General features: G+C 37.4%; 1 protein-coding gene across 4 annotated transcripts in view; it reads left to right on the top strand.

The window, feature by feature from the left end:
• The window catches only part of wdpcp (WD repeat containing planar cell polarity effector), a 203,293-nt gene that overhangs the window by 56,533 nt on the left and 119,686 nt on the right, over positions 1–27,074 (top strand). For all 4 annotated transcript variants that reach the window (XM_059986133.1, XM_059986132.1, XM_059986134.1 and 1 more), the window contains exons 2-9: positions 5,452–5,535; positions 6,965–7,009; positions 7,538–7,588; positions 9,067–9,137; positions 9,395–9,454; positions 12,020–12,134; positions 13,751–13,884; positions 18,926–19,117. In XM_059986133.1, the coding sequence (XP_059842116.1) occupies positions 5,452–5,535; positions 6,965–7,009; positions 7,538–7,588; positions 9,067–9,137; positions 9,395–9,454; positions 12,020–12,134; positions 13,751–13,884; positions 18,926–19,117 (752 nt within the window). The remainder of the gene's footprint in view (positions 1–5,451; positions 5,536–6,964; positions 7,010–7,537; positions 7,589–9,066; positions 9,138–9,394; positions 9,455–12,019; positions 12,135–13,750; positions 13,885–18,925; positions 19,118–27,074) is intronic.

The following is a 27,074-nucleotide window of genomic DNA, read 5'->3' as shown; positions in this document are numbered from 1 at the left end:
ATCTTTTTAAGCAATGAGACTATTATTCTTTAAGTCTACTTGAACAGAAATTGGTACGCTTGGGATGGTGTCTACAATTTTAAGAACTTAGAGGTACAAATAACAGTTACTTTTATGTATTTTGTAAATATTGTTAACGTGACCATGTAGCATTCTATTAATTCAAATTTAGAAGTTCAAGTTAAAATAGTGCTACATAAAGGACAACTCGTCTCTCTTATCCCTGAGCATGGGGAAAAATTTTACTTGAACGCATGGAGTCATGTGCATAAGCATTTCAAATATCAGACCTTCACTCTGGTTTGTAACTCTATATAATTTCAAAAATTATGGGAGAAGTATATTAGTTTGTGATTTCCTGTCAGAGTGAAAGTTCTTAAAGTGGTGGTTCTCTATGGCAACCTTCAAGTAGTGGATCAGATTTTCATTACTTGTTGAGAATGTGGGGTTTAACAAATGAAATGCCACTCCACTTCTCTGATAGGCAGTAAGATATCATGGCTTCCAAAATGGACAACCAAGAAAATTATTTAATTATTCTCCTCATCAGTACTTCCTACCCCATTCCTATGAGCATCCCCAACCTTAAAGGGCAAACCTACATTTTGAGGGACATCTCCATGAGAGATTCCACAGGTCTCATCAATGGTGGACTCCCAGATGGAGGTTCAAGCAAGGCCCATCCTTTTAATCTAAGGTCATACAGACCTTTAAAGGACACTTTATTCCAAGTAAGGCTCATGTGGTTTCTATTGATAAATACACTTTAATATGGAGCAACAATATCAAATGTCTTTGATTAATATCTTTTCTACACTGTCAGCAATCTTCTATGCATAAGTCTATCGCATGTATGCTGGACAGTGTTAACACTATTCATAATTTAAATTTGCTTTTAAAATCTGTATGCATGGCATGTAAAGGAATTTCTTCAATGCCATAAAATCTCTCATTCTAGTCAGAATTTATAGAGCATGCAGAGTAGCATAGAGGTTAGCACAATGCTTTACAGCTGCCCTCTGTAACGTTGGGGTTCAATTCCTGCTGCTGTGTGTAATGAGTTTGTACATTCTCCTTGTAAACAAATGGATTTCCTCCATATGCTCTGGTTTCTTCCCACATCCAAAAGACCTACTAGTAAGTCATAGGATTGCTATGTTGGTGCCAGAAGCATGGTGATACTTGTGGACTGCCCAACACAATCATTCCTGATTTGATTTGATGCAAATTACACTATTTTAATGGCTCTCCATGCGGCCTTAGGTCATGTGGACAATGCAAACACCTATGTCAGGATACTGTTCATTGACTATATTATAGCTCAGCATTTAACACCTTCATTCCTACAATACTGATGGAAAAGCTACAGAGCCTGGGCTTCTTGTATCTCCCTCTGCAAGTAAATCCTTAACTTCTAACTGAAAGACCACAATCTGTGCAGATTGCTAATAACATCTTCTCTTCACTGACAATCAACACTGGCACACTCAGGGATATGTGCTTATCCTACTGCTCTATCCTCTTTAGACCCATGACTATGTGGCTAGGCATAGCTCAAATACCATCTTTAAATTTGCTGATATAGAACTTTTGTTAGCAGAATCTGAGATGGAGGTGAGAAGTCATATAGGAACAAGATATATCAGCTAGTTGAGTGATGTTGCAACAACAACTTTGCACTCATATCACAGCAAAAACCTGATTGTGGATTTTGGGAAGGGTAAGACGAGGGAACACAAAACAATCCTTATAGAGGGATCAGAAGTGGAGCAAGTGACCGATTTCAAGTTCCTGAGGATCTAACCTGGTCCCAACATATCAACACAGCTATAAAGATGGCAAGGCAGTGGTTATATTTCATTAGGAGTTTGAGGAGATTTGGTTTGTCACTTAAAACACTCGAAAACTTCTGGATGTACTGTGGGGAGCATTCTGACAGACTGCATCACCATCTGTTATTTGGGGGCTACTGCACAGGATTAGTCTGCTTCATCATGGGTATTAGCCTCCGTAGTATCCAAGACATCTGCAAGGAGCGGTGCCTTAAGAAGGTAGTGTTCATGGTTATAGACCTTGATCACCTATGACATGCACTCTTCTCATTGTTAACGTCAGGAAGGAGGTACTGAAGTCTGAAGGCACACATTCAGTGATTCAGGAACAGATTATTCCCCTCTGCCACCCATTATCTAAATGGACATGGAACCCATGAACATTACCTCATTTAAAAAAATTATTATTTCTGCATTTGCTCTACTATTTTTAATTTAACTATTTAACATGCACATACTTTTTTTGGCAGTTGGATACAACTGAATGGCTTGCTAGGCCATTTCAGAAGGCATTTTAGAGTCAACCACATTGCTGTTAAGTCTGTAGTCACATATAGGCCAGACCAGGTAAGGATGGCAGGATTCTTCCCTCAAAAAGGCATTAGTGAACCAGATGGCTTTTTACGACAATTGACATGGTTTCATGGTCTTCAGGTATTTTTATTGAATTCAAATTTACCAGCTGCCATGTGGGATTCGAACTCATATTCCCAGCGTATAATTGGGTCTCTACTATCTACAAGGCTCAGGTCAGGAGTGTAATGGAATACTCACCACTCACCTAGGTGAGTGCAGCTCTATCAAGAAGCTTGACGCCATCCAGTACAAGGCAGTCCTCTTGATTAGCAACGCTTCCACAAGCATCCAATCCCTCCACCATCGATGAATAGTTGCAGCAGTGTGTACTATCTACAAGATATACTGCCACAACACACCAAAGTTCCTAAGGCAGCACCTTCTACACCCATGACCACTACCATAGAGGAATGAGAGCAACAGATACCTGGGAACATCACAATTTGGAAATCCCCCTCCAAGTCACTCACCATCCTGACGTGGAAACATATCACTATTCCTTCATTGTTGCTGAGTCAAGATCATGGAATTCCCTCCCTAATAGCACTGTGGGTATACCTACACCTCACTGACTACAGGGGTTAAAGAAGGTAGCTCATCACCACTTTCTCAAGGGCAACTAGGGATGAGCAATAAATGCTGGCTTAGCTGGTGACGCCCCCATATCCTGTAAATGAATAAATAAATAAATACTTTAATTCATTTATTTATTCTATATTTATCATGCGTTGTACTGCTGCTGCTGTTAACAAATTTCATGACATATGCCAGTGATAATAAATATTTTTCTATTTCACTGTATGTTTTGCTGTACATGTGAGAAATAAAGATAATCTTTAATGTTTAAATTATTCTTTCAGCTTGTCAACAACTGTTTAGGGCTTCACTAGATTGAGTCCAGATAAGAAGGAGTTAACTGAGAAGAAACAGATAAACAGTTTGGACCTATGTTATCTAGAACTTAGAAGAAAAAGGATAGGTGCTGAGAGAATTGTTCCTTTGGTGGAGAATCTAAAAATGGGAGCCATAGATTTGCTATAAAGACACATCCATTTCAGGCTGAGATAAAGAGGTATATCTGTTTTCAAAGGATTGAGAGTCTTTGGTATTCTCTACCTAGAGAGGTGTATAATTAAGTTTGCTTCAGGCAGAGGTAGGTAGGTTATTAGACCTGAGGGGAAATGAGGTTTATGTGACCAGGCAGGCAAGTGGAGTCGAGACCAGGATCAAATTAGTTGATCTTATTGAATGGTTGAGCAGACTCATGGAGTTGTATGGCATACTGGTGATCCTATTTCTTACATTGTTATTTAAAAATGCTTCTAATTTTCTTTAAAATTTACTGACATTTTTAAGAATATTATGCTATATTAATGGTGCTGTGTGAGATAATAATCAAATCCATTTTATTACTTCATTAGCTAACGTTAGGTTAATTAGCTAACTCATTAGCTATCTTTTTTCAAATGGATATTTTTCAATTGTGCAAAAACTGTACAAGCAGTCACTTGTATCATGTATGGGAATCATTTTGAGGAAAACAAAGTTTTTAAACTTGTATTTTATTTGTTATCTCATTAAGAATAAAATGTATAGGAGCAAAAATAATGCATGTAAAGTTTAAACACAGGATTCTGTAGATGCTGGAAAGTCAGAGCAACACACACAAAATGCTGGAGGGATTCAGTAGATCAGGCAGCATGAAAGTTGCATGTTTAATTGTAAGATTGCTCTGTTAGGTCATCTTAAGTCAGAAGTGGAGACGTACTTCTGAGTAACCATCCACTCGGGAGCAGAAAAATTAGCCCGTGCACCCATTTGTGATCATAATCCAGTAAATGTATTAGTTTTAAGGCGTTCTGATTGGATTATCATATACAGTATGGTTCAGCTTTTCATATACTTTATTACTTATACACCACAACATACATTTGAGAAATGATTACTTAAATGATAGAAGTTCATTACTGCTCAAGTGGAATCACTGGACTTAGTAATAAAATGGACACCAGAAGAGCGAAAAAGAGAAGTTGGTGATGACTAGGTTAGTAAGTTTCTAGAAGGAAAAAATGTTTTCATTTCTTTGTGATTTTATGCATGTTATTTATGATTGTTCTTGCAAATTATATGTAATTTTTTATCTTTGAACATTTGAAGATTATATCAGTTTCCTAATTTACAGAAGACTCATAAAATTGATGTATTATATATGATATTTTAACTTGCTCTGTAAATAAAAATACAGTTCTTGCTATGAATTAGTTTTACCAAATGACTTCTCATACAAATTATTTTGTGAGTGCAGTTGTTTAGGAAGTGATTATTCTATTAATGAATGAAATATGAATTATATATTGTAAAATTTATAATGATATAATATATCAACTAATACTACTTGAAGAAATTGAGTTCTTTGTTGTTTATGGTGAACATATAATTACATGGAATATACAACACTGAAACAATTTATTCATCCCCAATGGTCCATGGTGGTGTTTATGTTTAAATGTGATATAGCCAATTGCTGCAGGATTGTTTGAACCATGGACCATTTTCTACTGTTTTCTCTATACTCCTCCATCAGTGAAAAACAACAGTAGGTTTAGCATGTTGGAATCAAAATTAAAGAACATTCTCATGTGATTAGTTGTTGGCTTACACGGAATGCGAAACGGTGGAATCTACAAATTTGCTCTTTCTTCCAAAATACTCAGTATTACAAAAAAGAAAGTGCATGGAATTTGAGACATTAGTTAATGGGTTTCTCAAATAGTGCTTCCTTCTGGAGCTTAAAGTTGACCCAGCCACATAATAAGAAAATCCTTTGGGAGAAAAAAAACTGCTGTTCTCATCCTGCTTTTTGTTAGTTAATGGAAAAAATATCAAATGTGCTAATGTGTACTGGTCCCCAGATTACTGACATTTTCATCTTAAAATATGGTTAACGAGGGACCATTTACAATTCCCCTTCCAGAGATTCTCAGTTTTTGCTTAATGGAGGCTAATTAATTTTCACACATTGGGTTGCTTCTTGCTTTAACAGATCTGCCGTCCATCTGCCATCAGATGTCTTTCTGTCTAACTGAGCTACACCTGTGGTCTATGAAGAATACCTTACAAGTCAAGGGTAATTGAGCTATTGCCAAATCCTAATAGTGTTTAATTTTGACAATGTTATTGTTTTAAAAATAACTCTAGTTTCCAATATGTTTTATTTTGTGCTGTATATTTTAATAGTCTTTTAGTTGATTTATGTTATCTATTGTGGAAATTCAATTTTCTTTTAGATAAAGATTTAAGATATTAATATAATGAAATACAGATGTAAAATATATTACAATACAAGTTACATCTGCATTTTGTTATTTTAATATTAAAAATATCAATTTTTGCAGTTGTGTATCATTTAGAACATTTTAACTTAAAAACACATATAAATAGTATCCTGCACAATCTTGACATCTCAAAAGGCTAGTGAAGAACGGAAGCACAATAAACTGTAGATACTGGAATCTGAAACGATAAGCAAACTGCTGGAGGGACCCAGCAGATCAAGCAGCATCCGTGGAAGTAAAGCAATAGTCAAAGTGAATCTTTATATGGGATCTCAACCCAAAATGTCACCCACTCTTCGCATCCATGGATGCTGCTTGACCCACTAAGTTCCTTCAACAGTTTTTTTGTTAGTGAAGTACTTTTGAAGTATTGAGTGTAAATTATTTTGCCGATTTTCCCATTTTTTCCCTCTCCACTGAGACATTGACTCCTGATAGGTAATATATCTCTCTCTCTGCTGTACTGATCTCAAATAGTGATTTTTCTTAAGATGCAGTCATTGAATGCTGATAGGGTAATCATTAGTGGTACCATAAGCCAAACTTGGCCGCCACTCAACTTTGTTGAGGATAGAAATCAGGAATAAAAACAATGGCAGACTTCAGTTCCTTCCAGCCCTGTACTTAGGGCACTGATGTTAAATACATTGCACTTTTAACATTTTGGCTATTAATAATCAACAAATCAGGAATCAATCTCATTGCCTCACCTGCAAGCAGCTTTTGCTCTTTGTTCAACTTTATTCTGTCATTTACTTGTATAAAGTTATTTTGCACCACAAAATTGCATATCAGGTGGGACTAAATAAGAAATTATGTAATTCTTTTGGAGAAAACAAAAAAGACAAAGTATGTGTGTGGTTTAGGAGTGCTTTATCTACTCAGTTTACTGTAGGTAAAATAATTGCAATCAGCTAGATGATGTTGTAACCAGGGGTCAATATAAACTCTGGTTTTATACTAAGTGTTTAAAGACGGTCTTGTCAAGTGACATGACGCTGCCTACATTGACCAAAATATAAAACCAATTTTATAGTGTTGACAAAGTCACCATGAATACATTGTACTTGTGAAATGAACCATTTCTGGAAAGTGTGCAATTTTTACATACAAGTTTTCTTGAATGCAGAACTTTTTAATATCAGCATGGTTTTATATTTAAGAATGTCAATTTGATTTTTTTAAAAATTTACTTGTTTCCTTTTCCAAATCCTATGGCAGATGTAGATATTGGCACCTTTCAATACCATGATCGAAAAGAATCTGGTAAGTTTAATTTTTACTGAAATGCCAATTAATAACTATCTGACAGTAACTCTAAGAATTGAAGCCCCATATTGCTGCATCAAACTTTCCAGCAGGGGGCATCAAAATCCTACTGATAATATATGAAGCAGTGAGCCTTTTTGTCATTGAATTTTTATATATATTCTGAGATGAATTATTTCTTTTAGCCCAAATTGTATAAGGATTGTGTGAGCATCTTTAGGTAGAAATTTAACTGTGGTGACAGTGCAAAGTTAGTGGTTCTCAATTGAACTATCAGTTCAATGCTCTTTATGTTGCTGCCTTTTCCAAAGCTGTATTTACCCCACTTTCAGTACATTTAATACTGTCATTGCATTATTAATGGTTCGTGGATTCTGCTCCTAATCTACATTTATGTTTAATGTTTTTCCATTTTAAAATTTGTAGCAATATCATAATCATCTTGTAACTTTCCAGTAAAAATATTTGTTAGTTTTTACAGTAGGCATAAATTTTTAATTTCTATTTCATTTAAAATTCTTGTAGTTCCATCTGTAGACTGCTGTTACCTAGAAGAGAAACAACGAATGACTGAGGGTAAGCCATGTGTTAGCATAACAATGTAATAGGCTCTTATTAAATGAAGCAAATGTTATTGCCCCATTTTGCGCAAATGGGATTGTCTTTTTTTAATTTGGATATTACAGTTTTTTTAAAGGAAAGGCTAGCTATGTGGAATAAATCAAAGTGCTAATAAATGCTAGCACTCCCGTCTTCTTTGGTAATGGGATATTACCCACTATTATGTCCCTTGGGTACCACAATAAATATATAAGCCATGTGGTTATTAAGGTTGCTTTTCTAAATGTTCTTCACATCCAAGTGTGTATTAAAAAACAAGGACACTGCAGTTAGACATTGTTTCTATTTTAGTAATTCATTTGTAAAGGGAACTTTTTCCCTGCGAGTACTTTCATTCACGCAAAATGTAAGGCACATCCTCACCAAATCTTATTCGTAATGAGATAATCTGGAGAAACATCTCTACCTAGAGAGTGGTAGAAATATGACTCTGGAACATTAATTGGAATCTGAAATGCAGCAGTAATATTTAGAACAGGCCAACAGATCTATTTATTATTTTATAAGAGATAACATTAGGAACAGGCAAAAATGCCTAAGTTGATCTCATGTTTTCCCAATTTTGTATTGATCTCCTTGCTGATGAAATGGTAGCCCATGCATCTGAATCCTGCGTGTTTGTATGCTATATTATATCTAAACATAATGTTCTATATGTATAATGTTTTGCTAAATCTGAAGCTTCCAAATTGGTTTAACATTGATTCATAGAATCATGCATCACAGGAAGCCTTTTAACACAGTGAAGGATTTTTTAAAAGATCTCAAATTAACCCATTCTCCTGCGTTTTCCCCAAAGGTTTGCAGTTTTTAATTTCATAGGTTCGAAGGTTCATTTATTATCAAAGCATGTATTCATATACAACTCTTGAGATTTGTCTTCTCCAGATAGCCATGAAACAAAAAAAACAGCATGAGAGTCATTCAGAGAGAAACATCAAACCCACCCTCCCCACACAAGAAAGAACGGCTCCAGATTATCAACCCACAAACCTCCCTTCCACCGCACAAAACAGAACAAGAACATCGATTGCGCCCCCCCCCCCGCACAAAATGAAACAGGAACTTTGACTCCCAAACCTCCTCCACTTGCACAACAAAATGGAAAGAATGGACAAAAAACACAGGATATAAAAACCATAATTCTGAGAACTCCACATCCCATAAACGCGATAGTCCAATCCATAATGTGGAATGAAGAGAGAGACACCACATAAATGCGTTTTTACTTCTGCTATTTATCTTGAATTTGTCCTCTGGTTACCATTTTATTGATTTGTTTTTATCTTATAACATCTGTTTTTAAATTCTGGATAATGTTGACAGGGTCAGATAAATTATTGGTGCTTTTAACAATGGAATGACAATGGTAATTGTTATGATGATATAATTCTTATCATTGTAACTATAACAATTCAAATTTTGTTTGTCAGCTCATGAATACTTATGGACACCCAAGAATAAACGACCTGATAAGCTTCGAGATACCCTCAAGGAGTTTGAGGTACCTTCTAGTCACAAAATTGACAATAAACAATTATACACCTTTGTTTATCTTTCATCAGCTTTAATTTTTTGTAGAGATTTAGCCTTGGCAGAGTGTATAATAACCAGCCTCCAATGCAGCAGTATGCACTGACACAGTTCCATCTTTGTGTTTGAAGCATGCTTATCTTTTCTGATATGATATTAGAAACACTCTGACCATTGGTGATAACATATGCTTCTGACATGACCATCTGTATTTTTGTTGTCCTTCAGGAACTGCTGCAGTGCACTCGTTGTGTGCTGAGCAAATGGAAGAACAAGAGCTTTTGTCAGGTATGTGCTCAACAATGATTTTGCGTTACAGTTTTAATTTATACGAGTCTTCCTGGGTTTGGTTTTACATCAGTTCAAATCTGGTAATCAGGTATCTATCAGGTTTTATCCAAATGGTGGCTCTGTGCTTACATTAAGCTTGTAATGGGATGAAGAGTGGGGTGAACTGAGAGGAATAAACAAATAGGCTTCTGTCAGAATCCTTGAGTAGGGACTTTGGTGAGGGAACAGCATCCCAATCCTGCATAGTGAGGACTTGCTTGTTGCAGGATATCAAATTGAAGCTCTTTTGGTGTGTCGTGCCACCAAAAATAAGAAAAATAGTTGATGATCAACTTGGCTACATCTTTGAATTGAGCTAGAACTGTGAAAGTCTGAATGTTTCTGCAATTTAAAATATCTTTTGAAACAGAAACACAACACCTGATTGCACGAAACAAGTAAAGACTTTCTGAAATATTTCTTTCAAAAAAAAAAGCTGATAATCCTTTCATGGAAAACAATAGGGCAGCATGGTAGTGTAGCGATTAGTGCACTCACTTTACAGCACCAGCGATCACCAATCAGGGTTCAGTTCCCGCCACTGTCTGTAAGGAGTTTATAAGTTCTACATGACCATGTGGATTTTCTTTGGGTGCTGTGGTTTTCTCCCACATTCCAAAGATGTACAATTAGGATTAGAGAGTTCTGGACATGTTATGTTGGTGTCGGAACCATGGTGACACTTACGGTCTGCCCCCAGCACAATCCTCAGACTGTGTTGGTTGTTGATATAAAACAATTCATTTCACTGTATCTTTCGATGTTTCAATTTGCAGATGACAGATAAAGCTAATCTTTAATCTTTCATCTTTAATGGGAAGCACTGCTTTGACCTCTTTGCACCTGATGCATTTTGTCATTGAAAGTTTAAGGTGAAAATGTTGGACAACCAAAATGCTTCTTCCATGATATATTTCATGAGTCTACAATCCGGCCGTGAATTGTTAATGGGAGTTTTGGGACATTGTGATCATTTATACATGCAAGGGAATTTAATAGTTGTCAACGATCACAATGAGTTTTCCTAACAAAGATGTGCCATTTTGTTTTTAGTGCTTTCTGTGGTAGAGAATTCCATAGGTTCACCACTCTGGACAGAAGGAATCTCAATCTAGAAAGTCTTACCCTGTAATCTTACACTGTGACTCGTGTCCAGATCTGTTAGAATCTTGTAGGTTTCTTTGAGATCCCTTCCATAAGATCAATATACTTTGAAATTTAGAACTTTAAGGAATGATCTTATTGAAACATGCAAGATCCTTTGGATGGAATGGAGGCACAGCATGGCAGTGTTGATATTGGTATATTTCCACTAGTGGGAGAATCTCAAATGGGAGACATGGTTACAAGATTTGGGTGGACATTTAAAACTGAGAAATTCAGAACTGAATTTCTGGGATTCTTTATCCCAGAGCATTACAAAGGCTAGGTTGTTGGGTGTATTTAAAGATATTTTTTGAAAGATCTGGGAATGGGGGGGACTTGAATATTAGAGAAGATGGCATTTGGGAGAATTGTCATATTGTGTGACAGGGCAGGCCTGAGGGGCCAAGTTGGCCTATTACTCATATTGTCTGATGTTATTATGTTCTTACTAAATGCAGTGAATATGGGCCTAACCAATCCTATCTCTTAATATATAAGTCCTACGATTCTTGGAATCTGTTTGTTGAGATCAGTCTGTTAAATTCAATAACTGATAAGGTAAAAAAAGATCAATTTTGGAGATAAAGAAAGAACAAATAATAGCCACTATTTCTTGATCAAATACTGAAAACTGTCCCCTGAGTCAGAGTGGGAAAAAAAATCAGCTAAATCTTGGAAAGAAAAAGATATTTGCATTTTAAGTAAATTTCCTTAATAATAGATGAGCAGTATTACAAATATCACCATAATTTTGGTGACCCTCTGCATCCAATAGGAACCATGCTCAAAATAACTTGCTAATTGGAGTTGGGGATAATGCTAGAATTGTGTTTCTCAATGCTGACCCTACCAGAGTATGTCTGGCCAACTTGGCAGTGATCCAGAAGCCAGAACACTTGGGCATATTCAATGTATTTGTCAGTATCTGTAAGGAATGGGAGTTCAAGAGTAGGGAAATAATGAAAATGCTGGCAACTCTCATTGTGTGTAATAACATCACAAAGACAAAAGAAGCACTGTTGAAAATCTATAGTCCAATTCAATTCAGCGTCGATTTAATTTTTAACCTCGAAATGGACCCTCCCGGAAGATGAAACTCTGGTTAGTTTGACGGGAAGCAAATTACCAAGAAGAGGTAAGAGCTGGTAGAGGTAGAATGGCTTGAATGGGTTCCTTCAATTAGTTATCTTTTTGCGATTCAAAGTCCAATTTTTGGGACTTCTTCCGTTTTATTACATAACATTTAATATGGATTTTTGGAGTTTCAAACAGCTAATCCAATTTTTTTTAACTTGTATTTAATGTTTTGTATAAAAATTGCAGTTTGGAATAATGGTTTCAAAGATTGCCCTTAACATCATGTCTTAATTCTTCCAGCTTTTCTTTGGTTCAGGTGTTCTGGTTTCTTTAAGTCTTTGCGGCCCACATCTAGAAAAAATTCTGATCGACAAAACCTTAGTGGGGAAACTCATCTCTGACACCATCAATGACGGTAATTGTAAATAGCATGCAAATCAAATATTTGAATATGACAGATGAAAAGTGAAGTGGTGATAATAGGTTTACTAATTATTCTCACCAGAGATCTGCAAAACCGATTACTATTGGCATGTTGACATTTCGGGCCAAATCCTGCCAAAGGGTCTTGGCCTGAAACGTCGACTGTACTATTTTCCACATGGTGGACTGCAATGGAAAGTTATTTTGCACGGGATCCAGGAAGAGTTAGCTAACTTGATATACAGTTGGCTTGATGATAGGAAGGAGAGGTGTTATTGGATGGTTGTTTTCAGACTGGAGGCCTTGACCAGTGGTGTTTCCCAGAGGTGATTGTTTGGCCCATTGGTACTTGTTAACCATATCAATGATTTGGAAGAGAATCTACAAAACATGGTTAATAAGCACGCAGATGATACTAAAATAGGTTGAGCTGTAGAGACTAAAGATGCTTATCGGGAATTACAGAGGAATCTTGATCAGCTGAGTAAATGGGCTGAGAATTGAACTGAAAATTTTATTTCTACGTACAAGGTATTGCATTTTGGGAAGACAAATCAGGATAAGACTGCCACAGTGGATGGTGTAGCCCTGGGAAGTATTGTAGAACTGGGGCACCTAGGAGCACAAGAGCATGGTTTCCTGGAAGTCAGTTCACAACTAGACAGAATTATGATGAGAGATTTTGCCATCATCAGTCAGTTCATTGAATATAGAAGTTTGTACATCATGTTGCACTTCTACAAGATGTTGGAGAGGTTGCATTTTGAATATTATATTCAGTTATAGGAAAGATAACATTGAGCTTCAAAGAGTATAGAAAAGATTTACAGTTATTTAGGCATCCATAAAATTGATTTTGTCCTTAACTGGGAAAATGTACAAAAATCACTCAATATAGTAACCATACATCCACAGTAGTGTTAACGAATGGCACCAAATGTACATGATTTATTAGAGAAAAAAAAGTAGAGAGCAAGACAAAATAGTTCTGCACATAGGAACAAACATGCGTACATACATAAGACTTCAGAGTTTAATAATATTACGAGAGCTCCTTTGTATGTGGGGGTGTTCCATAAATTGGCTGTTTCTAAATCAGGGACAGCTATACTTATTATTGAGTGAGTGCATTGAAGGTTCACCAGAGTGATTCCTAGGCTAGTCTAGTCATCTCTATGTTCTAGTCTGTCATGTATTTTGAGATGAAAAGGGTTAGGGTTAGCCTTCTATTCTCTGTGGAGATTAGAATGAAATGTGATCTCATTGACACGTACACAAGTATTGGGGACTAAGTGGGATGGATATAGAGAGGATGACCCCCTCAGTAACAAGTCTAGAAACACATATCACAATCCCAAAATAAGGGGTAGACACATAGAAAGATTTTCTTCACTCTGAGAATAATGGCTATTCTTAGTCAAAAGAGAAGGTTGGAGTATAAAATAAGCTGCTGATTCAATAATACCATCAAAGAAAGGACAATTACCAATAATTTATTTTTAATCCCTCTTTGGGCTGGTAAAGTTACATGGGTCAGATTAGAACAACAAAATTGTCGAAAATGAGTGAATCTCATGTTTAACTTTGTACTATTTTGGCTTTATCTAGCTGTGTTTGCGGACAGTTTTATGATCATAACGTTTCTGGAAACCAGTAAACTTTGCCTTGTCCAGTTCACAAAGAAACAAAGTTCACCTGATGTCAACAAAAAAATGGAAAAGTTTTCTACTTCTGATCTTAAGGTACATGCAACTATTCTAGTAAATTTTATCAGTATGAAATGAATTAATTTGTTTACTGCTTATGAAATAGAAATACCACTAGAAAACTAATAGGGTTGTTAACCTTCTCAGAGCATTGTAATGTCAAATGAATTACTTCCCCCAACTGAACCTAGAGGAAGTATGCAGTAAAAATTTTGTATTGACCAGTCAAGGAATTGGTTTTCTAACCATGGGTTTATTTGCGCGGCTCCATCTCTAAATATATCCACCAAACTGAAGATGAATGTGACATTTGAAAATTATGGTTGATGACGATTAGGCCTGCCAATCCCAGTGCTTTGATCATGGCAACTTTAAAGATTAGGAACTGTTCCAGGTAAGGAATTCCTTCTGTTTCAACCATTAATCTAAGTGTTCAGTCAGTCAACATTTGATGCTGTCACAAAGGGTGGATAAAATAGATTTAATGTTCCAGTGTGGTACATACATCCTGGAGTAGATAGAATTTCAGATAAGAGTGCTCTGAATTGATATGGTAATGGGAGGAATGTCTCAGTGTGGAGGGGAAGGTAGATAGAATGTTCTGAGCCAATTTTAACCGTGTAAGTAGAATACCCTAGGTTTGGTGAAGCGGCTGGGTTCACCAGAGTATCCTTGAGTAACCTGTGGGAATGGGGTCATCCTGGATTGACATAGTATCCAAGAATGGGCTTGGAGTGTACCTAGATGTCCAAACTCTGAGTGTGGCCTTTGACATCATAGTGACAGGGCTCATGTAAGGATATCTACTCAGTTTGTGCTGTCATGAGCTACCTGGTCAGAGCAAGGTAAAGTTTTATTAGATATTCTCACCATTGCTCAAATTGAGACTATTACCACTAATCAGTTTTCACTATTCCCTGTTTTCCATACCCTATTGTGGGAATTCCCAGTTTAAAAGAATGAACACTTTACAGATCTTGCAAAATGATCTGCAGTCCACATCAAACAAGCTGAAGCACTCTAATTCAGATATGGCATTTCCTAGTAAAGGGAGATATACAGCCAGTTAAGGACAGTTGGAGTGGTGTCCTTATCTTCCACAATTGATAGACACTATTGTGCTTTTACATGATTGGAGAATCTGTGCCTTAAAATATTAACATTGCTTCTCTGCTCTTTTAAGCCAGGTTTCTTTTGGAATATGCAGGTGTGACCTTAGATTTTTTAGTTTTTTTTAAAAAAAGTTCCTTTAATTCTGAGACTGTGATAAAATCTTTATGATTGAGTTTTTGATTAATGTTAGCTAGCTTTAGACAATATGGACAGACCATCCTGACTACCCTTATATCTTTAGCTTCAGATTCTCTTGCAATATGCAAAGAAATTGGAAATATGGAAATTTCTCTGTGACTACTTCAGACAGGAAGGTATAATAAATGAGAATGATTGCATATCGTATGGACTAAGTAATGTTTATGCTTCAGTCAGTATATTTACACTTTATTCTAAGGTTGTTGACCTTGTATCTAGTGGAATTCCTGATATACTGGCAGATTGCCGCATTATGTTTGATTCTTGACATTGCTCATCAACAAGCTGTGCTAATATTCATGTGGTAGTGTTATTGTGCTTGAAAAACACAGAAAAAGCTGCATATGGGACCTGTAAGTCTGAATAGATTTTCTTTCCTACCATTACAGCAATGGATAACTGTACTGTACTTCTTGCTGTCTGATGTCATTAACACAACATAATCAAGACTGAATCCGAACCTCTTTTATGGTAGTCAGGATGGTCTGTCCATACTGCCTAAAGCTAGCTAACATTAACCAAAAACTCAATCATGCAGATCACTGGGATCACTGAAAACTCAATCATACAGATCACTGGGAAACCTAGATGATTCCTTAATATTATTTGCAGAAAAAGTATTCTAACAGCAGTGATATTGTTGAAACAGCTGCGCAAGACATCTCACAATGAATAATTTAGTAATATTAGAGAATTTCTTCATGTAACAATATGAATTGAAAACTTAAGTTGGTATTTTAGAACTTTGGGAGGAAAGGTACAGTACTGTGCAAAAGTTTCTCCCTTTTGAGAGAGGAAATGAGGGAAATTACAGTTAGTTGCCAAACACTTGCTCATTCTTGCTATAAAGATCACAGATCTTTACACTTTGTGTTCATACAGGAAACATGGTCAGTGAGGAGAGGCAGCTGTATCTCAAACAACTTGTATCTGCATACCTTGTTTAGTGAAGTTCATGTTGTAATTTAATTGGACCATGTAAATTTGAATGTTGGCTTATAATATTACTAGCAGAGCTTCAATGTTGTTTTATTAATTTTAACTGCACTACACATATGGATTTTACTATCTTTCTGTAGAGTACAAGAGAATGCCCTTTCCAATGAAAATACAGAAACAAATCCTCCATAAACTGCTTCTGCTGGAACACCAATTGAACGATTTTGTAAACAATCTACTGAAGGTTTCAGCAAAGGTAGATTTTAAAGAGCATCTGAAAAGAGAAAACTGGCAGTAAAATCTGTGGAGGCAAATCCAACTGAAGGCATGGTTAACAGTGTTTTTTAAGAAATTAAGACATAATACAGGAGATAAATTGGATTGGATGGGAAGGATGATGTGATCAGAGCTCCTAAGTTACTCCAGCTGGAATCAGCAGCAGAGCCCTGACCATCTTTCCCCAGTATTAAGGATTGTTGTGGTATCAAATGCATTCTTAGTTTGTAATTGTGTTGTGAGTTGCAGGTGTGGGGAAAGTCTGTCAGCAGTGAGTTCTGAGCAATACAGGCCTGTTAATTTCTGAGTTTGATGTAGGGAAAGAAACACCTATTTACTTTTAACGGATAAAAGGTTAATTCTCAGAAAATTATTATAATGCAGCTGCTACTATCTTATGTAAGAAAAGCTCCATTTGTTAAACTGGCAGTAATCATGTTGACCCTACTACCCAACCCAACACAAGCCCAGTGGGCTCTGACTGTTCATGCTAGGTCAGGTTTGGAGAGAAAAGAGCTGAATTAGCCACGGTCATACAATCTTCAGAATGTGTTTTAATTTTATGCCTGAGGAAACTGCTACACTGCTTGCCCAGGTATACCCACAGTCCAAGACCATCTTGCAGTACACCAGTTTTAGTTCAGTCTTCCCACCACTCAGGCAAGGGAACGGCTGGTGGGAGCACTGGAGGAAGTGGATATGGACATGTGTTTTATTTATTAATGTACTGTGTTAAGAATTAATGGGTTTTGGTACTTGTATGTTTTAATTGAGGTTGTCTAATTTTCAGTTTGCACTGTAGCCCAATAATCCGTCTCTGTTCTATATCTTGAACTTCAATCACTGTGCACCTCATGGGAAATCACACTAAAGTTCAGAAAGAAAGTTATATAAAGGACTATCTGTTATATATATTTGAGCATGTGTTTAATTTGGACCATATTCAGACAAAAATAATTTAGATTGGTTAATTGGTCTGCTATTAATACTATATTGTATTCGAAGTTATAGAAATTACTTGTATTTGTTCGATAATTGTGTATTGAATTAATCAGTTTTAATAATCTGCTTCGTGAATTTAAATAATAAAAACTAAATAGTATTTTAGTAAATGTCAAGTTTTTTGAGATTTTGTCAAGTTTTTTGATTATAATTCCCTACACTTTTAATAATTAATTTTTCTTAATGCCAAATGTCACTGTATTATTGGTCTTGAATAATTGGTGGTATGTGGAGATGTAATCATGCTAATCCTTCTTCTGTCCGTTAGTTGGAAAGCTTATTGAACATTTTTGTACCAAGAAAATTCAAGCAATTGGGATAAAATCTGTGTAGGAATAGAACAGTGAATTGGTTTAGATAACTAACACGGTGTGATGAGTTGAAAGCTTTGAAAATTCTGGATAGGTGGACAGCATCAAAAGTTTGTCTACAATTTTTCTGATGTGTGTTCAAGGCGACAGAAAGCAATAATCTGACTGTGAATAGAGAAGACCTCTGACTGCATAAATGCAGCAAAGGATTTTCAGCATTAACCCTGTTATAATGGCCTGAGACAAGTGGTGAGATCAAATTTGGATGAGCACGATTATTTGGTAAATACAACACATAAATGCACAGGTTCTGAACACCGTGTGCACTCTGGCATTATCGCATTACTGGAATCCTTTGTTGCTTCCAAGACAGGAATATAAAAGCAATCTATCCTATAGTGAAACTAGCTCCAGAAGCATTTCCCTGATAAGGGGAACCCCTGCCCTTTATGAGTGCCTGGTCCAGTGGGCTTAGCTGTATGGTTAATCCTCAGAAAATGATTTGATTATTACTGACCAGAAATGGCAAAATGGTATTTTTTTTCTTGCTATCAAACTCTATTAATTCCTTAGGTAGGTTACAGGACAGTTTTTCATGTGACATACAGATGATTCACTGTTTGTATTTTAATAGTGTTCTCAACGTTTTTTTATTGTTGGGAGAAGGGTAGGGAATAAAAGAGGAAGCAAAAATTATAATTTTAAATTATAATGTCACTATATTCTAACACATATTATTTCCCAAGATTAGTAAAGCTGCTTTTATTTTTCTCCTTAATGATGCTGTCTTGGTGGATTTCAAATGGATTTTATATATTAAAAGTCATATTTTTCTAGAATAGATGACATAGATTGCGAGTATCTTTCTCATCAAAGGTTAGTCAAACTTGGGCATAGATTTAGGGTAAGGGGCAAAGAGATTTAGATAAGATTTCAGCAGGATCTTTTGCAAACATTATCTGGAATATCCTATTGGGAGCAGTGATGGAAGCAAAGTTGCTAAAAGAGGTGTATTGATAAGCATTTGAATCGCCAAATGGAAGGAGGAATTAATACTGGTGGGTGCCTACTGATTGCTATGATGTTTGTGGATCTGAAGGCCATTTCCATGCCCTGACTTCTATGATTCAAATAAAATTAATTAAACTGAAATAAAATAAAAACAAAATTGTTTTGTGGAATATGTAATACAAATACAGGAAATTTGAATTTTTATGTTAATTTTCATCTGTTTGTAGATTTCTTACATTGATTTACCAGGGCCTAAAGGTTGCAGGGTTGAACGTCATTTGGCCATTAACTGTGTGCAAGATATGGTGATCTGCTGGTGGCAAATGGCTAATGGAGATGGCTGGCCCTGGTTTCCAATAGCCAATGAAAGTGACCGAGCTAATGTGGTATTGTTAAGCTGCATTAATGGCAAACTTGAGGTAAGGATTTTCACCTAATGTAATTACAGTGAATGCATACATGTAATTTTTAAAAATCTCTGATGCAAAGTGTTGTTTTATGGAACTTTATATGGAAAATATTTTATAAAAGCTTCTAAGTATTTCTTTCAACTTTAATCCCTAGTTTGATGGCAGACTGACATTCCTGTAACTGAGGGATTGTTGCAAAGGCAGGAACCATCAAATAAGTGGATACCAATTAGAACTCAAAGGAGTAAAAATCTGTTTTCATACCCAAATCATGCCTATACATTTTTGATTCTTTGATATTATATTTGGGACCCCGAAGATTAAATACGGCATAGAGTATAATTATTATTATTTCAAGATTATTCTATTCCAAAAATTCCAAAAAGCTCCTCCGTACATTCCTAATTAAGGCAATATTTAATGTGTACTACTGTATAAAATCAAATGAACTATTTTGATTAATACACCCTGAAATAAATCATTTCTTAATTTTGTTTGGGAATCCATAAACTTAAATCTTTCAAGCATATTTATTCCTTTCTTGCTTTTTCAAACTGTAAGTTAAACCAATTTTCTACTTGGAAACTATCATTTGAAATAATTACTTGCACTGGTATGTAGTTTTCATGGATCTTCCTGCAATTGCCATGCAAAGCATGCATAAAATTGAAGTGCCTAAACAATTTGATAAATATTGTTGCTTTTGAGATACTTTTCTTGATTTAAACAAATTAATGTTTTGTATCAGTACAGGAAAATAATCATATTTGCCTTTTTTTGAACTAATGTACTTCAGATACAAACCCACTTATTCCTAGACTTCTATAATTTTAATTGTTCCAGCATTTTAGAGTATGCACACTTTTATGCCTTCAGCTGCATTTGTTTTGATTCATACATTGAACTGTGCAGCACAGGAACAGGTCCTTCACCCACAATGTTGTGCAGAACTAATTAAACTAGTAACTAAACACCTAACTTAACTAGTCTTCTCTGCTTACACAAGTCAATATCCCTCTATTCTCTGCATATCCATATGCTTATCTAACCACGTTATAAAAACCTCAATCAAGTCTGACCTTATGTGTCTTGTCAATGTGCTTAGTTTATTCACTAGTTTCTAATATATTTTACCTGATTGGGAATAATGTAATATCACAGGCAATCCACTGTGATTGCTGTTCAATTACTGCAGAAGTCCAAAGCATTCCACTACATGATTTACTAGGTACAGAGAGGATATTAGAATTATTCCCATCTGATGGGAACAAGGGAAGTTGACAAAAGTTTACACACTTCAAGACATTTGTTGTTTAGTTTGTACTAAGTTCCCACTTTTGTCATTCCAACCAGACAGGCAAATTATTGGGTTGAGAAGGACCAGCATCTTACAAATGTAAAGAAATTTGGTCTCCTGTGCATTCTAGGATCCTGTTGCCATTATTCTGTGATTTTTTTAATGTTAAATAGATTACTTCTGTACTTTGAGTTTCTAAACTGAGGAGGCATAACCAAAGTTCAAGTGCAAGAGGTTTTAGATAGGGAGTTGTGGAATGTGCTTCTTGAGCTAGTGATGGAAGTAGATACCATGGGTATAACATGTATATTGAGATAGGGTGGAATAGCAAGCACTAATGATTATCTAATGTACAACTCAATAGGCTGGAAAATTAGGGAGATTGTTTATGTATCTTTAAATCTCCTAGCTGAAGATGAAAGCTTTGCTGTATGTAGGCACTTAATAATAGCTTAAGCAAAACATTGGAGGAGGAAGTATCAAGGTGGTCCATTGAGATGGACATTTAAGGTATCAGAAACTTCAGTTTTATTTTGGATGCAAAATAATTAACATCTGTTCAGCTTAAACATATGCAGAAGCAGGAAAGGGCCGTTTGCACTTTATGTATGCTCTGTCAGTTGAAATGATTGTGACTAATCTTTCACTCGCACCAATTTTCCTGTACTAACCCACATCCTTTGATTCCCTCAATGTTAAGAGTTCTGTTTATATATGTCTTTAGTACAATGGTTAAGCCTTCACAGCACTATCGACAGGGAAATTCAAAGATTCGTCCTCCTGGATGAACAAATTTATCCTCATCTCTGATACTTTACCTCAATAAACTTGTGGCACCCTATCACAGGCCTCCTGAAAACACCAGTATGTCACATGATTTGTGTGTTTTTAATCTATTCCACTCATTTACAACCTCAAAAAATTCCAACAGATATGCCAAACGTGGTTTCCTTTGATAATTAATAATAATTTATAGCACTTTCCCTCTCATGATATCCAGCTATCTTTGTTTATGCACTTGCTCCTTTCTTAAATTATGGGGCTAAATTTACTACCTTCCTATCTATAGGAACTATTCTTGAAATCTATGGAATTTTGAAAAGCAATGCAATCTACAGATTTATAATTACCCCCTTCAAAAACATTTGAATTCATATCATCAGTTCCTGAATATTTATCCTCATTCTCATCACTTAGATTTTTAATAGTATCTTGTGAACTAGTGATAATTTCTTCATACTCTTTGTTTCAGAAGTGTAATCCTCCATTATTTCTGAGAGGTTTTCTTTGTTCTTCTTTGAAGTGAAACACAAAATTTGAGTTAATCTGGATCTTTTCATCTCTAATTGCCAATGAAACATCAACCATCTTGACTTCAGCACTTCTCTCTTCTATTCAAACCTTACTTCCTCTTAATGCACTTACCTCCTGTCTCTCTGCACCAATCCCAACATCACCATCAAGCCTGCAGACAAACAGAACGCTGCTGTAGTCTGGCAGACTAACCTCTACCTTGCTGAGGCCAGGCAGCAACTCTCAGATACTGTATCTCCTCTTACTTAGCCCTTAAAAAGGACCTCGCTCAGGACTATGAGGCCATTGTCCCCCTCACCATTACCAACCTCAGAGATCTCCCATCCACTGCCACTAACCTCATAACTCCCTTATCCCACACTACTCATTTCTACTTCCTACCCCAAGATCCTTGAACCTGACTGTCTGGGAAGGCCCATTGCTTCTGCTTGCTCCTGCCCCACTGAACCCGTGTTTGCAAATTGTGGCTCCACTTTATCACACCTGGTTCAGTCCCTTCCCACCTACATCCGCAGCCCTTCACATGCTGTCAGTCTCTCCAACAACTTTCCATTCCTTGGCTCTGACCACAGAATTTTCATTATGGATGTCCAGTCCCTCTGCACTTCTACTTCCCCATTAAGAAGGCCTTAAAGCTCTCCATTCCTTTCTCAACAACAAACCTAAACAGTTCCCCTCCACAGTTGTCTGGTGAAACTGGTCCCCACACTCAATAATTTGTCTGAGCTTTTCCCACTTTCTCCAAACTCAAGGCGTAGCCATGGGCCCCGGCTAAGTCTGTCTTTTTGTTGGCTACATGGAACAGTCCGTGCTTTAAGCAAGGTACCACATGGTAGGCTTATTCAGAAAGTCAGAAGGCATGGGATCCAGGGAAGTTTGGCCAGGTGGATTCAGAATTGGCTTGCCTGCAGAAAGCAGAGGGTCGTGGTGGAGGGAGTACATTCGGATTGGAGGGTTGTGACTAGTGGTGTCCCACAAGGATCGGTTCTGGGGCATCTGCTTTTCATGATTTTTATTAACGACCTGGATGTGTGGGTAGAAGGGTGGGTTGGTAAGTTTGCAGTCGACACAAAGGTTGGTGGTGTTAAGGATAGTGTAGAGGATTGTCGAAGATTGCAGCAAGACATTGATAGGACGCAGAAGTGGGCTGAGAAGTGGCAGATGGAGTTCAACCCGGAGAAGTGTGAGGTGGTACACTTTGGAAGGACAAACTCCAAGGCAGAGTACAAAGTAAATAGCAGGTTACTTGGGAGTGCAGAGGAAAAGAGGGATCTGGGGGTACCTGTCCACAGATCCCTGAAAGTTGCCTCACAGGTAGATAGGGTAGTTAAGAAAGCTTATGGAGTGTTAGCTTTCATTAGTCAAGGGATGGAGTTTAAGAGTTGTGGGGTAATGATGCAGCTCTATAAAACTCTGGTTAGGCCCCACTTGAAGTACAGTGTCCAGTTCTGGTCACCTCGCTATAGGAAGGATGTGAAAATATTGGAAAGAGTACAGAGGAGATTTGCATACTCTCTAAACCAGGATGCTGCCTGGTTTAGAGAGTATGCATTATGATCAAAGATTAAGGGAGCTAGGGCTTTACTCTCTGGAGAGAAGGAGGATAAGAGGAGACATGACAGAGGTATACAAGATATTAAGAGGAATAGATAGATTAGACAGCCAGCGCCTCTTCCCCAGGGCACCACTGCTCAGTACAAGAGGACATGGCTTTAAGGTAAGGGGAGGAAAGTTCAAGAGGGATATTAGAGGAAGGTTTTTTACTCAGAGAGTGGTTGGTGTGTGGAACGCACTGCCTGAGTCTGTGGTGGAGGGAGATACACTAGTGAAGTTTAAGAGACTACCAGACAGGTATATGGAGGAATTTAAAGTGGAGGGTTATATGGGGGGGCAGGGTTTAAGGGTCGGCACAACATTGTGGGCCGAATGGCCTGTGCTGTACTGTTCTTTGTTCTTTAAGCCTTCACTAGTTATGCTCCCCAACTTTTTCTGTGCTCTTTGAAGACTGCATTGGTGCTGCTTCATGCACTCATTCTGAGCTTGTCAATTTCCACCCTGCCTGTAAATTCATTCGGTCCATTTCTAACACTGCATTCCACTTTCTCGATCTTTCTGTCCCCATCTCTGGAGACAAACTGTCTACCAATTTCTTTTTATAAACCTACTGACTCGTTCAGCTATCTATACTTCTTCCCACCCTGTCATCTGTAAAATGCCACCCCCTCTACTCAGTTTCTTTGTCTCCACCACATCTGTTCCAAGATTGAGGCTTTCCTTGCCAGAACATCAGAGATGTCTCCTTCAAAGGACAGGGTTTCCCTTTCACCACCATTGATGCTGCCCTCACCCATATCTCCTCCATTCCCTAGACTTCCACCCTCATCTTGGCACTATCTTAATCAGGATGGAGTCTCTCTTGTCCTTACCTACCTCCCCATGAGCCTCCGCATCCAGCACATCAGTCTCCACAACTTCCGCCATCTTCAACAAGATCCTACCACCAAACACATCTTTTCCTACTCCACTCCCCCCCATTTTCCACTTTCTGCACAGTTCACTCCCTCCATGATTCCTTTGTTCATTTACCCCTCCTCATTAACCTCCCTCCTGTCATATTCTTGCAAATGGAAGAAGTGTTACACCTCCTCCGTCACCTCCATTCAGGGCCCCAAACAGTCCTTTCAGGTGAGGCAACAAATCTGTTGGAATCAATTACTGTATCTGGTGCTCCTGATGTAGCTTCCTCAACATCGGTGAAACTTGACATAGATCGAGAGAAAGTTGAGTACCTTTGTCCCATCCACAACAAGCAGGATTTCCCAGTGGCCGAACACTTTAATTCCAATTTCCCTTCCCATTCCAACATCAATGGCCTCCTCTACAACCACAATGAGGCCAGTCTAAGGTTGGAGGAGCAACAGCACATATTCTGTCTGGGTAGCCTCCAACCTAGTGGCATAAGTATCCATTTCCTTATCTTCCATTAATTTGGATTTTCTCTCTTCCCCGCTTTATTATTCCATTCCCCACTCTAGCTCCCCTCTTACCACTTTTTGTCATCTCACCTGTCTGTTACCTGCCCTTGGTGCCCCTCTTCCATCCCTTTTTCCTATAGTCAGTCCTTTACCTTTTTCTCCTATTACCTTCCAGCTTCTCACTTCATTCCCCCTCACCCACACACCTGGCTTCACCTATTAACCCCCCCCCCCCCAACCTTCTTATTCTGGCTTGTACCCACTGCTGATGAAGGGTCTTGAATCAAAATGTCTTCTATTTATTACTTTCCGTTGGCACTGCCTGACCTGCTGAGTTCCTCCAACGTTTTGTATGCATTATTCTGGATTTCCAGCATCTGCAGGATTACTTGTGTTTCTGAGTTAATGGCTTAACCTGTAGCAAAGCCACATTACTTTTCCAAATATTTTCCTTTGACAAACCTAAGGAAGCTGTTGTGGTCTGTTTCTAGGTTTCTCACTAGACAACTCCATGTATTCTACTTTTCCTTTTCATACTCAGGCCACCTTTGCCGAACTCTGAAATTTTAGCAATCCCATTTAATGCTTTTGGCAACATCATTAGGTCAATGGAAAAGCTTTGTATTGCTTTTTCCATTGTTTGCATAGCTGGACTGATTCTGATGGGATTTTTTTTGTCTTAAAGGGAAAGAGATGACTTGCAAGCTATGTTCTAATTTTTTTTTAAATTAGCTATTGCTTAGTTACTGTCAAAACCTTTGGTGTGCTTAAAATTTACCAGTCAAGATGTGTTTATGCTTTCACTGTTTGCTACATTAAAATTTAAAACCTGTTTTCACATTGAACTTGATCACTATTAGTCTTCACACAAAATTATATTATGAACAGTGTTCCTAATGGCACCTTAACAATAGCATCATTAATTAATCCTTTATCATTGTTCAGTGTGAGATCTAAAATTGTTCATTATCTTTGTTGGTTTCCTAGCGTGCTGACCAAGAAAATTATCTTAAGAACACAGGATACTTTTGCCATTTAGTTTTCCACAAGTGATTTCAAACATCTGTATTTGTGTAGCATTCTTTGAAATGCTCTGTTTCAGTTCTTGCTAATCCTTGGATGTTTTGTGTCATTTCTTCTGTTATCTTTGCAATGGCATCAGCAGAAAGGAGCTTATAGATAGTGGAATACATATGATGATGCATCTTAAATGACAGAATCAGTTGTCTAAATCTGGTTTAATAATCCAGAGATCTGATTTACATTCCACCATAGCAGCTGTGGAGTTTCAATTAAGTTAATAGTCCAGATTGACAACTAGTCAATTTGTCTTGGATAAATCTGTCTTTGCGATTGCACCTTGCTGAGCATTGATTGTCATAGGCCTTTTTCCCTTGTTTGGTGGATAGACAGGAGGTGAAGCAGCTGTGTTGCTTCTGTTGTAGCGAGGACTAGGCCTCAAGCCGTGGGCTTGTTTGCTGCTGCAGTCCATGTGAGGAGATGCTGAAGGCAGTGTAGTGTGGTGTCTGCGCTCGGTTGGGGCTGGACTCTCCAGTTAATGCTGCCCTTTGGTGTTGGATCAATGGAGTTACAGGCTGGACTGCCATAAACCATCAATTTGCAGGACTTGTCGCTCAGGGTCTTAGAGTGAAAATGTGTTTTCTTGTGTTTCTGTTCTCTTTTTCTCACTCAGTATTTTGAATGTGCGTGTATGTTTATTTGCACCTTGGCTCCAGAGGAACACTGTCTTGTTCAAATTTATAGAATTGTTGTTCAACCCACCTGGTTCATTCATGCTTATTAGTACAATAAATTTATCATCCTTACCTGGTCCAGCATACATGTGACTCATCAAAGGTGTTCACTCTGAAATAGCCTAGAAGACCACTCAGTTATATCAACACACACAAAATGCTGGTAGAACATAGCAGACCAGGCAGCATCTATAAGGAGAAGCACTGTTGACGTTTTGGGCCAAGGTCTGACCTGACGAAGGGTCTCAGCCCGAAATGTCAACAGTGAGGCCTGACGAAGGGTCTCGGCCTGAAACGTTGACAGTGGAGACCTGACAAAGGGTCTCGGCCCGAAACGTCGACAGTGCTTCTCCTTATAGATGCTGCCTGGCCTGCTGTGTACTACCAGCATTTTGTGTGTGTTGTTCGAATTTCCAGCGTCTGCAGATTTCCTCGTGTTTGCCTGTTATATCATAATGATTATATAGAAATGGATGGCTCCACTTGCATCAACCTAGGTTCCTAATGCAGCCTGTATGATTATATAAAGGTTTAACTACCAGATGAGCAAGGCAAGGTCCTCCTCACAATCATCTGAGAAAAACTGTCTGACATACTACTCAAGCAACAATTTGAAATAGTCATCC

This window comes from Hypanus sabinus, chromosome 12 (genome assembly GCF_030144855.1).
Source record: "Hypanus sabinus isolate sHypSab1 chromosome 12, sHypSab1.hap1, whole genome shotgun sequence".
In the NCBI taxonomy this organism is placed as follows: domain Eukaryota; kingdom Metazoa; phylum Chordata; class Chondrichthyes; order Myliobatiformes; family Dasyatidae; genus Hypanus; species Hypanus sabinus.
This window is presented reverse-complemented; position numbering and strand designations above follow the sequence as displayed.